The 13,221-nt window shown below is 40.1% G+C and overlaps 2 protein-coding genes across 2 annotated transcripts in view; one reads left to right on the forward strand and one right to left on the reverse strand.

Annotated features, from left to right (window-relative positions):
* Positions 1-13,221, forward strand: part of IFT140 (intraflagellar transport 140) — a 96,388-nt gene that overhangs the window by 48,574 nt on the left and 34,593 nt on the right. The gene's annotated exons all lie outside the window — the stretch shown is intronic.
* The window catches only part of TMEM204 (transmembrane protein 204), a 28,514-nt gene that overhangs the window by 1,951 nt on the left and 13,342 nt on the right, over positions 1-13,221 (reverse strand). The window contains exon 2 of the mRNA XM_009277135.1: positions 11,522-11,677. Within this exon, the coding sequence (XP_009275410.1) occupies positions 11,522-11,677 (156 nt within the window). The remainder of the gene's footprint in view (positions 1-11,521; positions 11,678-13,221) is intronic.

A 13,221-nucleotide genomic window follows, 5' to 3' on the forward strand; every position in this document is an offset into this window, starting at 1 on the left:
AATAATGTGAAGGCTGAATCCCCCTCCTAATAAAATAAGCAATGAATGAGTATTAATTCAGGAGATGTTTGGCATCCTCAGCTCTCGTGTCTACTTAGAAGGTGGTTTGTAACTCGGTTGCTTGCTACACCTTCTCTTCCTGAAGTAGCACTGTCCCACAGATGGCATGTACCAGAGAGGGTTTGAAGTGAGGCATCTCTTCCTAAGGATATATGAGGAGGAAATAGGTTCTTACAGCAGGAGTAGCTCTTTCCTGCTCTTTGCCACTCTGCAGTAGCCTTTGCTGTGAAAAAAAGTCTTAACATACTCTGGATGGGTTTTTAGGCTGTCAAGTCAGTTGTAAGGACAGCGATGAATAACTCCTTGATTTTATCAGTAAGTCTAGTAGTTATTTAATGGTTCAGCTTAATTATAAATGAACAAGTTTCATCTGGGAAAAATGTGGCCACATGGAGCACGCTGACTTAATTGAGTTGCAGAAATCACTGATCTGTAAAATAATTGTTTGCCAGCACTCCCAAGTTGAGCCTGCAGACTTACTTAGGAGGCCATTTTAATGTTAGCCAAGTTGGAGATAGGATCCTATGCTGGTTTTGGCTGGGATAGAGTTAGTTTTCTCCGTAGTAGCTAGTACAGGGCTGTGTTTTGGATTTGTGCTGGAAACAGTGTTGATAACACAGGGATGTTTTAGTTACTGCTGAGCAGTGCTGACAGAGTCAAGGCCTTTTCTGCTCCTCACCCCACCCCACCAGCAAGCAGGCTGGGGGGTGCACAAGAAGTTCGGAGAGGACACAGCCAGGACAGCTGACCCCAACTGACCAAAGGGATATTCCACACCATATGACATCATGCTCAGCATATAAAGGTGGGGGAAGAAGGAGGAAGGGGGGGGACGTTCAGAGTGATGGCGTTTGTCTTCCCAAGTCACCGTTACGTGTGATGGAGCCCTGCTTTCCGGGAGATGGCTTTTGCTTTCCCTGTTAAACTGTCTTGATCTCAACCCACAAGTTTTCTCACTTTTACCCTTGCGATTCTCTCCCCCATCCCACTGGGGGGGGGAAGTGAGCGAGTGGCTGTGTGGTGCTCAGTTGCCGGCTGGGGTTAAACCACATCAGATCCCAATACATAGGTGGTCACCTATTTCAAAGTATACGGGTTTGGAAGTTGCTTCTCGACTCCTGTTCAAAAAAAATGCTGAGTTACAGTTGAGGTAGAAAAATTGTGAAGTTGTGCTTTTGACAAAGCTTAAATCTTCATTTTTTTTCAGTAATCACTGTTGGATGACACACCTTATATCAGATTATGCATGCTTTTTAAAATCCTGCTCTCTTGAAGCCAGGCAGATGTTATCTACATCCTTGGATGGACTGTTGAAGGCAAATCATCTGTCTTTGAAGGAGTTAATTTTTCTGTATATTTATATGCTTAGCTCATCACCACGTGAAAGTGGAAATGTTCTCTCCTTGTGCATTCAAAATCCTCACTGAAGTTTGCAAATTTTTTTTTAGCGTTCACAGAACACTACTTTTGTCCCCAAAGCCACAGTTAATTGTGCTCTTCCTTTTCTGTGATGTTTCCTTGAATTGCTTTTGAATTCTCATGACTTTGCTGTTTGGTGTTATCTGGGTCTTGTATGATTTTAATCTATTTCTTTATTGTTAGAAGTAATAGCATACAAGAAAATTGCAGCAGAGCTGGGAAACAAAATAGTTTTCCCTCATTTCCAGTGTCATTCTCCGAGTTCAGTTTGTCCTGAGGCACATGGTAGAGAAGAGAGGGGGAGATCAGATCCTTCATTGTGGAATACATCAGGTTTTTTAAACTCTCCTCTGAGATGGCTGGGTTCCCCATCTGTGGAACCAAGATGATAAAACTTCTTTTCCTCTGTGTTTTCTTTGTATTTCAGGGCTTTGGGAGCAGAGCGTGCTAGTTGTAATGTGATTATAGAGAATGTGTATCTCTACATCTACGTTTGACATCTTTAGGTCTTATAATACAGATAAACACTGATAGTCCTTTGCTCTTCCACTTTTCAAAGGATGATGGATACCAATTTTCTCATAAAGGTAGGAAATTGAGAGAAAGGGAGATTGCTTGCACCTCCTGCGGCCAAGTTGTGGACCTGTTTCTTTTCCTTCTGGTTTAAAATTTTCAAGAAGGAGGGTATTGAGGTACAAATCAAGAGACCCATCTTACTGATGAGTCTGGCACATGACACACAACTTTGTGTGGTCAGTTTTTCCTTTCAGTTTTCCTTTCAGAACTCTTTTCCAGTTCACATGCACTTTCACAGGGAATCCAAAAACCATTAAATAAATGTGTGAAGCAAATCATAAAACCTTAAGCAGGAAGAACTTTGAACCTAAGCTGTTTGTACCAGTGACCACTTACAGGTACCTCTAAGGGATAGTTATAAATATTAACAACAGTCCATTTTACACTATCTTGCATTATTTGTTTGAGGCTCTCTTGGCAGAGGGAGCTAGGTTCAGGAACACGAGATACACAGAGTAACCCTGATGCTGTGTCGTGTCTTGCAGCTTAATTTCCAGTTACTGAATTGTGACTGGTGCTTTCCCACTGCAGCTTTACAGGTATTTACTCTACCATTATCTCTAGCTTAGAGAAGTAATGGATGATTAGCACTTCTAGTTTCCTTACTGAAATTCAGGTCTGCTTGTGCAAACCTGCTGGGAAAAACCTTTAGGGTTCCTGGTGCATGTGAGAGCTGTACTCCCTTGGGTGTAAGTTTTGCCCCGTTCTTTGCTCACTTAGCCAAGGCAAGCAGCAGTGGTCTATACACATTCCTTTATGGCACAGTAAAAGTAAATAAATGCTGTAGGAATATTTTCAATATTTGAACTTTTTTCCAAACACCCAGCTTTTAATTAAATTACTTAGCTTTTTCTTCCTTGCTTATGTATCACTTATGGCCAATTGCTGTCCTAAATGGTCTCACATCTCATGCTAGACCAGCCACCTTCATGAGCTCCCTTCCATCCAATGGAGAAATTATCCACCAGGAAAAAGCACTAAGGCTTCCTTACAGGTCCCAAAATAAAACTATTTATGCTAGCAAGACTATTTCCCTTCGCAGGCCCTTTGCCTGAACCCTGATCAGATGAGCAGCCAGTCATGCAAGAGGCTTTCTCTCCTTTTGCAGTTCTGTGCCAGTGTCTGAGCGGGGGCGGGGGGGAACTGGGAGATAATGGGCCTGAGAGCTCCCCGACTTGGCAGATAGCAGGAGTGAGTCACTGGAGCTTTTGAGTGAAAAATGTAGGGTCTGTTTAGAATACTTTGCTGCAGCCTAGACAGGAACTGACATTTGAGAAGAGAGAAAAACATGACAGAGGTGGGAGAGTTGGAAGCATGTTACTGTAGAGTTTCCACAATTAGTTTTACAGTTATACCAGTGTAAGTGAGCTCCAGGGTAAAAATGTCGCTGTGAACATTATTTTCAGGCATTCTTATTTCATATTAGCATGACCTGATACTGGATTTATAAATGTAGGAAATCAAGAGCAAAGGGTGAAGAAACTGTATTGATCCAAAAAGACTGAGTTTGCATAGGATGATATTTAAATTTCAGTGAATGCTGCTTTTGTAAAGATGTTGTTGTGTGAAAACCCCCAAAGTTTGCTTGGAGAGATTTTGTCTGTAATAACTTAATCAAAATTAGACTTTTTGAAGCGAAGCATTCCAATGTGCTACTTATGTTTTCCTTGCCCTTAGAGTGGTGGTGGTGTACACCAGCCAAGAATTGAGATGGAACATTTAGCAGCTGTTCTCTAAATGACTGGGCAAACACATCTAATTCACTTATTTGTGCCAGCCTGGCCCTTCTCCTTCAGTGGTTCCTCTTTCTTAGGGAAAGTAGATTTTTTTTTTAAAAAAAATTTTTTTTAATTCCTCTGTTATATGGATGTATCTGAGGAGTGGTGTCTTCCTAGTTTGGATGAAACTTTATGAATAATTATGTGTGTACCATTTGGTTGCAAACCCTAGTGTACTGATGCAATAATACTCAGTTTCGGAAAGGAGAGCGAATGAAACTGAAGTTTGACTAATGTTTTATTTTTACTAACATAGCTAAAGCAGAGTATTTTCATGATATTGGTATCTCCTGTTTTGCTTACTGTGAGTGTTATTAGCATTAGGAAATCTTTGACAACATCTTAATTTGTTGCCTTTGAATATTGTTAAATATTCAATTAGTGTATCACTTGTGAGAATTTAGTGTAGGAAAAACGGTGCTGGAATTCTACTTCTACTGATGGTTGTGTAATATGGGTATAACTCAGTTGTTAATGTAAATATACCAATGCAGAATTTGGCTCTGTATTCGGAACAGTTAGAAGTACATCTATAAAAATTAACCTTGTATTAAGAATAGCTTCTGTCTCCGTGACTAAAACTGACTGTGGTGACTTTTCACTTTTTAGATAGATACTTGTAACATTAAGCAACAACTTCGTTTCAGTATTCCAATAAAATACCTGGAGGGAGACAGTTGGCCTCCAGACCATTTCCCAAAGGTAACTCTGCTAAGAATAACCAGAAAATTGCTCTACTTGCCATCAGTCTTCTTGATCTCTTAATTTACAATACAGTTTGAGGAGGGCTGCAGATGGGAAATACTGCTTTAAATTTAGTTATGAAAATATTAAACATTTTCATCTGGTTTAGTTTCATTTCTGTTTTGTAGCGATGACAAGACTTTTAGATGCATGGCTGAATTTCCCTGAATTAATTTCATTATGTACGTCAATTTCAGATCATTTTATTGTGTATTGTCTAAAGTCTGCACAGAGGCCACATCTTCACTAAAAATCCTGATGAGATTACTTAAAGTACTTTATTTTCCCATAGAGACGCTGTTTATCTCTAGTTGTTTCCCATCCGTAGCAAAACAAGCCTGGATGGGGGGGCTTTTCCGCTGGGGAAGGAAACAGATAACGAATTCACTAGGAAGACTTTTGGTTGGGACAGTATTGACTGTGTGAGTGAGGGTGGGTTGGGAGAATGTTACTTTTTGAACTTACATTTCAGATCTGTATACTGAATTTCCTGTTTGACTGTAGCTGGCTGCAAGCCAGCTACAGATTTTTAGCATTTTAAAAGAACACTCATAGTCACTCTTTTACTTCTGTGATAGTTTGTTTTTGTTTTTTTTTTCCCAGACACCCATTGATTCGCATTCCTCCTTTTTATTAGTACATTGATTGTACAGTTGAAGAAATCTATATTATGTTTTTTCTGGGTTGGTAGAAAGTCTATATTGGGAGTTATAATCCTCCTCTTTACAGCTTGTCCTATAGGATGACTTTTGCTGCCAGGAAGAGGGAGAAGAAGGAAAATAGAGCAGCCAGACTGTTCAGAATTCACAGCCCATGCTTGTGCAGCAAAACTGCAAACAGGGAGGGGAAATTTTTCACCCCGCATCTCTACATACCCTGTAGATGTTTACAGGGAATGATTTAGCTGCAATGAGTCACAAGCCTGAATAAGCTGCTTGTAGGAGCTCAACTGTATTTATCAAAGTGAGATAGATTCCCAAACTGTGATTGCTACAGGACTTATGTAAATGATTAATCAATTAACACCTTCTCCTGTGTCAGCTTGGCACAAGAGAGTTGTTACAGTGCAAGGCAAATGTGGAGCTTCTGTAACGGTTGTGTGCTCTTTGTTGTACTACCAGGCTGAAAGCTGTAGAAGAAGTATGCTTGCTTTGGTTTACAATGCCACAGAGACTTTAGTGGCCTTTGAGTTTTCAGTTGTACATTGTTGAGTACAATAAAAATTTCCTTCCAAGGATTTTGGTAGAACGTAACATCTCTTAGAATGAAACAAGTTATGAGTAGCAAAGCTTCTCAGGGGCAATAAGACCCTCTTGTCCTTCACTTTTCACCACTGACTTACAATGGTGAACACCACTACTTGTGGTGTTCTTTGAGTTTGTCAGTCCCTCTTTGTCTTTAACCTGATAAGGCTGGGAGATTTAGTCAGTGTAAGGCAATTAATTCTACTTTATGTTGGTTGGAAGTCTTCAAAGGGAGGTGCAGAGCACTGTTTAACATGTTTAGGTCTACTAACAGTGAACTTGCTTTTCTTGGTTACCTTTTGGAGGTTTCCTTAGAAATTATGCCAGTCCTTGAACTGAAGGTTGAAAAGCATTCCCTGTGAATTAGACATAATTCCTGTTGGGCAGCTGTTTAAATAAGGATAAATGTGCAGACTTTCACACTGAAAGTCAGCGGCAAACATTTCTTGGCACCTTGGATTCAGAGGCAGCTGGAGTCAATGAAAGCTCTGCTTTTGATTGCAGTAAACTTCGTATTAGACACAGGTAAGAGCTCTTGTCAGCCTGAGCAAAAACAACTTGTGCAGAGAGAAGCAGTTACTGACAAGTGATCCTCCTGGAAGTTTCAGTGGTCATCTTCTGCTTCCATTTTTCAAATGCTCTGTCCATCTCCTGATGCATCAAAGGGTAAGAGTTGCGTAACTGTGGATCTAGCCAGGCAACTCAGTTTGAAACTTTTTTAGGAGACATCTTCATGTCTATATAATATGCATGTTCATAAGCAATAAAGTGAATATTTGAATTGAAGAACTCTTCATTTCACACGCTTCTTTCTGCATTACTGCATTATTTCTAATGCTGTGTCTGTAATAAAACATGTTCCTTATACTTGCATAGCCAAATGATATTTATCTGGGAATATATTTGTTACTGTATTTCTAATCAGAATACATGCCCTTGACATTGAGATGCTACAACAAATCGCCTGCTGCTCATATCAGTATTTAGACAACAAGAATATACGCAGATCTTCTCCCTGCTGCAGTTATACCAGTTGAAGAGTTCAACACACTTCTTGTGAGCTACTGCCCTTCTCAGTTTGCTGGTTCAGCTGCTTACATGAACCATTTCAGTCAAAATAAGTGGGGTAGGCTTCCATATTTTAAGATCTTTGCAAATGCGGTTCATTTTGCAAACGTGTGAAAACAAGATCATTTTATTGTGAGGTTTGCAGTCCACATAAAGAGTGTGCAAGTTTGGCACTGAGGAGAAATAATGAAAACATTTAGCACAAATCAAGCAGTCAAGTTCTCTCTTTTTGTTATGATTTTTAGGTTATTTACAGTGTCTCATTTATTTGCTTCCATTTCAGGAAGTATTAGGTTTACAGCTCCATAGATTTCATCTTAGAACAGATCTGGCTTGAGGGTGTTGTGAAGGAAAAAGGTGGAAGGAAGTAATACAGAAATCAGGATCACATTGCTATCATGAATATCTTCAGCTGTATTCTCCAATGGCTGCTTTGCTGGTCTGTTCTGCATTAAGATTTTCTGGATATCAACCAATCTAAAGTTGTAGTACCCAGAAAGAGGAGAGAAGGTAAATGGTCTAACAATTGTTTGATTTAGGTTTAATAGCACAGAGATGAGAGTATGCTTGAACTCAGATTTCCTGTGATGCGTTAGGGGTCTGGAGTGAAATACACCGTCAGCAGAAAAACACGGTAGGAAAAGCTGGAATGCAATGCTTGAAATTCGAGAGAGAGGTGAGATTGTAACTTATTTGGCTGTAAATGACAAGCTCAGTAGGAACACAAAACTTTTTAATCTTCAGGATATTATGTATTAAAGTAATTTAATGCTGAAAATGGGTTGGCAAGAATATTAATCATCATGATTCAGGTTTATTCCAATCTTGCACTTTCAGAAACTAGGATGAGATCTAATGTAAGGGATATTTTATCCTGGATTTTCCCCATTATGTTTCTAACATTTAACTCTAAAGTCTGTGATAATCACCATTGTACAAGATTGGAGACTTAGCTAGAGTCCCTTAAGGTCTGATCCAGTCTGGCAGGTTACTGCTTGTAGTAGTTCAGTATTCTCTGCAGTGCCCTTTATTCCCTATCCTGTTAGTATGGATTTCCCTTTCCAACTGCTCTTCTGTCAGCTCTGTTATCCATCCTATATTCACCACACTGAGTTTGTAACAGTTCCTTGGAAAAAAACCAGAAAACCCAAAACTCTCTAGAGGGAAACTTCTGAGCATTGACACAAAATTCCACATACGACGCTGGTTCCATTTTCACCACATGCCTTTTCCAAAGCAAACAGCTCGCTTTCCTGTTAACTGGGAGATGTGAGGTTGCGGAGCTTTGGAGCTGTGTGAATCCCATTGCTGTCCCAGGAGCAATGCTGTTTCCTCTCTTCTTTCCTTCCTCTTTGCTTCCTGGGGCTTTATTTTCTGTCAGAGGTCCATCCTTTTTGAATGACTGTCAAATGCTTGTGCAGGTGGCAGCAGTGAAAAAGCAGTGGAGCCTGGAGTGATTGCAAGCTCTAGTGGGATCAGAGATGGTAGATTTGAACTTGTGATAGGGTTTGGAAGATAATACTTAGTACACTTAGTTTTCTAAAAGAAAAAGGACTTTTGTTCAGACCTTGGGAAACTCTAATGAAACCCACACGTAATGTTTCAGTGGGTAAACTCTGACTAAAAATAAGTAAATTGTAGGTTGACTTATGATTCTGAGCCATATACTCAAGCCTTCCTCCATAATATTAGATTTTATTCTACCAGTGACCATTGCAGTTCTCTTCAGCACTTCTTGGCATATTCCAGGATGGAAGTTAGAGATCAAACAGAAGTTGGAATTAGAGGGGACATGATTCAAGAGAATTTTTTCTGAAATTACTGACAGGATGAGCAATTGCAGAACAATTCTCCAGATGATTTGGATTTTGAAATGGAAAAAAAGGGAGGTGAGTGCTTGTGTTTTCAGTAACGTATTTGAAAGTGTAATAAACAGAAATCACCCAGCCAGTACTCGAGTTATTTAATAAGATCTAAGTGTGTATATTCTTAAATATTGTTTGCTCTTCTCACACAAATGATCTGTCTGGCCTGAAGTACATTGGCTTTAACCCTTAAAATGAAGTAGGGGAGAGCTTCACAGTGATTTCTCTCGGGCTGTTTTGCATGGACAAAGTGCTTTTAAATACAAGCTTCGTATCCGCTGTTCTGACATTTCTGCCTAATATTGCTATTTTACTTTGAAAATAGATGAGAGGTTACCATCTTGGAGTGGAGGCTCAGAGGCTGAGTATTACCTGTGGCTTACAGGATAAGGGGCAGCCACTTTCCTCCCCTTCAATAAAGAAATCTTGGCCTCTAGATGTAGCAGCAATCCTTCATCAGAGCAACAGAAATGCTGGACTTGCTCACAGTTTGCACATGTGTTTTGTCTGATATCAAAGACGTTTCAGCTGTAAAATGCTGTCGTCTGGGCCCAATCCAGGGAATTTGGTGGATGGGGCTGATTTTTGTGGCCAGTTTGAGTGGCTCAATATTACAGAGCACACGCTGGGTTCTGTGAAAGAGGAAACAACCTCTTTTGTCGGCATAAGCTGGACTCTGAACCGCCTGTCCTGTGAGTGCAGACCCTTGGTTACCCACGTAGTCAGCAGTTGATGTACCACTGGCCTGGAAAACTATGGAGGTCTCCAAGAAGTCTATTTTATATTGGGATAATGGCACATATGATGAATCCTCTTTTTTCAAAAGTATACATTCCAGAAGACTTCAGCTGGTTGTTCTGGATATCAGGAAGGAATTTGTTTAAACAAAAAACTTTCATTAGGATAATGAAGATGTAAAATGAATATCATGTTACCGACTGCAAGGCAGAAAACCATCTGATGATTGTGAAGGAGACCGTGGCATAACTGCAAAGGAGGATGGGGAAGGGGGGCAGGGATAGCCACCAAAGTCATTGCATTATTTCTGCAGATGGGAGACCTTTGATTCATAGAGCGCAATGTCTGTCTTTAACTGTCACGAGCTGCCAGATCCATCTCTTCACACCTTTTGAACACAGGCAGGCAGACGAACTCCTCGATTCAACAGCTTCTTCAGCCATTCTCATTAGTGTTTTGTTAATCATTCTGACTCTGGCTTTCCTCCCCTCTCCCCTCCCAGCACTGGGGATTTCAAGGTTCAGCTTGCATAACAGGTAATAGCAGGCATTTCCTTCTCCTGTGTCGGGATATCCTGGCGCCCTTCAGTCTCTCTCTGACTGTGTTTAAAACAGACTCCAGCACAGGAAAAAAAAAAAAAAAGAAAAAAAAAAAACCCCTAGTCTAAAATTAGCAGCCTTGATAGAAGAAAGGCACACGGCTGTCCACTGTGCTGTTTGTCAATGAAACAACACATCTAAACAGGGCCAGAATGCATTTCCTCTCTGGGAAAAACAGACATGTCGAGTTTTGGAGAGGATGGGAGGGAGTGAGAGTAAAGCAGGCATCACACCGATGATTGGGGAGAACTATCCAGAAAGTATCCAGAGTTATAAAGACCATGGTGTACGTGAAGAGGCTGTAGGAAGGTCTTGTTACGGCAAGGCTATATATCTGTCTCTTGGTAGCACTGACTGATGCTTGACGGTCTCGCTGCACCTGGAAGCTGGATCAGATGCTTTGAGAGTTACAGAACCTCTGCAGTCTCCTCCTCTTGTTTGGATTTCAGGTTCATCATCCTTAATGGGTGTTTATTGCTATGAGGACTGTATTTAAGTGACCTAGGCGAGATTCTGATCTTGCAGCAGTGTAAACCTGAGGTCTCAGTAGGTTTATACCATTCTAAATATTCTGAGTTTTTAAAGTTGAAATTAAAATTTAAAATAAAATGGTGTTACTTTATTATAACCTGCTGTTTACATTAATAATAATGATATATTTTTAATCTGATCTTGTAAGCAGCCTGAATGTTATACTCCATTAATGAGTTTCATGCATGGATATTTTATAGGATTGGACTCTTGGTGTAATGAGCATTGAGTGCCTTATTTTATGTAGTAAAGAAAGGTATTATTACAAAATGTTTACAGTTTGTTGCCACTGCTGTCAATATGGAAATTGTGATAAAACCATTTCCTCCTTTCCTCATTCGTTTCTGTATACAGTCTGTGTCCATGAGCATTACTGTGGGAATTTTATTTATAGCAGTCGATGTTATGAATTGACTTCAGCTTTCTTTGCTAGATTGCAGACGTATCTGTCTATCAAAATCCAGCTGATGGTCATTGAGTAAAATTCAGTTAGCTAAAAGCAAATAATCAGTTTCAGCAAGACTTCAAAAATTTGCTCAGCTGTTCTGCTCTGCTTTCAAACAGTTCCTTTGGTATATTTTGTACTGCTAAATTGTGGGGTTACATTGCATCTAGTTTATTTCTTTCATGTTTGCCTTCCTGGTTTCATAGGAAATAATAAAGGCTTGTTTTTCTTGGTTGGCAGAAGACTCATTCTGATATATCCAAGATAAAAGCTTCTATTCATATACTGTAGAATCTCATGAGGAGAGCTTTTAAGAGGCAATGAGCTTACTTTTAGATTTAGGCCTTTTTGCTCTTCTTTGTCACTTGAAAGATTTATAAAGTAAGAAACTCTTTTCCACCTGGATTTAATAGAGACTAAGTATTTTTCCATCAGTAAAAAGAAGTGGACTTACTGGCAAGTTGGAACACGGCAGCTATGGCTTCCTCCCACCACTGGGTATCCTGAGAAATGATAGGTAGCTCCATCAGGCCCAGGACGAAGATGAGCTGGCCAGCAGTCAGAGCAACAGTGGCAATGAGGTTACAAGCACGCATCATGTCAAACTGCACTAGGGAAACATAAGAAGTAAGCATAAAGTTAAAATGATATAAAATTGGGAAAAAGAAAATCCTGGCTGAGCAGGTATGTAAAATTTGTCAGTCCACAGAAAATGATTCTCAGACACTATTTCTACTCCCAGCAGTCCCTTGCTCTAACTGCATTCCCTGTGGTCTGATTAAGAAAAGATTTTCTTTAGGATGTGTATTGAATCTTTCCTTTTGTTGTATAGCATCCCATAACTATTGCTTCAGTGCAAAACAATCTTGTATGAAACAAGCAGCTAATTTCCAAGGATGGCCCACTGGAGGTGCTTGACTTTTGCTCTATGAAGATTCTACCTACAATTAGTAGCCAGAATTCTTTGGGGCAGAAATGGTGTTTGTTTTGCATTTGTATGGCACTGACTGAAATGGAACCTTAGTTCATAAATAGGTTTTCAAGACCCTAAAATAATAATCATCCCAAAGACAAATCTATAACACCCTGAATTTCTTTTTCACCTAGTCCATCTGTATTGTCCTAGAAAACATCCTGTGGATGTTAATTCAAACATCTTATTGGTTTAAGGGAGCTTGTATGGAGGATTCTTAACTTTTCCTTCTTTTAACATTTTTTTAATCTCTTAGATGCACTGGAAAGACCCTTGTATTTCTATCTGTGTAATGAGGGAAACGGTTACAATGAAGATGTCAGTGCTTGGCAGTTCTGAATGAGGTGTTATGGCATAATTTACATGTATAAGTAAAAAGTTACTTTTTTTAATATATATATTAATTCATATATATATATTAGTGGATGTTGTTGTGGGGGTCTACTATCGACCACCCAGCCAGGACGACGACACCGATGAATTATTCTACAAGGAATTAAGGGATATCTCTAGTTCAACTGCCCTTGGCCTTATGGGTGATTTTAACTTCCCAGACATCAACTGGGAATATCATATAGCAGACACAAACAGGTCCAGGAAATTTCTGAAGCACGTTGAAGATAACTTCTTGGCGCAGGTACTGAGGGAACCAACTAGGAAAGGTGCCCTCCTAGATTTGTAGTTTGTGGGTGAAATGGTGATTGGTGGCTGGCTTGGTCACAGTGACCACGAAGTAGTTGAGTTTCAAATTGTTGGTGATAGGAGAAAAACTGCCAGGAAAACTTTGACCATGGATATGGGGAGAGCAGACTTTGGGCTGCTGAAGGAGCTAGTAAGTTAGTTAGTAGGAGTTAGTAAGGTCCCCTGGGAATCTGCTTTTGAAGGTATTGAGGTCCATGAATGGGGTCACTTTTTAAGAGCCATCTTTCAAGAGCACAGGAGCAGGCAATTCCAAAGTGTCAGAAGTCAAGCAAGCAGGGCAGAAGGCCGGCTTGGCTGAGCAGGGATCTTCTAGAACTTAGGCAGAAAAGGAAAGTGTATGGACATTGGAAGCAAGGACAGGCGACACGGGAGGACTACAGGGATGCTGTTCAACACTGTAGGGAGAAAATCAGTGCAGCCGAAGTTCGATTAGAGTTCAAGCTGGCCAGCACTGTGAAGGACAACAAAAAGGGCTTTTT

The sequence above is a fragment of the Aptenodytes forsteri genome, unplaced genomic scaffold (assembly GCF_000699145.1).
Source record: "Aptenodytes forsteri isolate BGI_AS27 unplaced genomic scaffold, ASM69914v1 Scaffold26, whole genome shotgun sequence".
Taxonomy (NCBI): Eukaryota; Metazoa; Chordata; class Aves; order Sphenisciformes; family Spheniscidae; genus Aptenodytes; species Aptenodytes forsteri.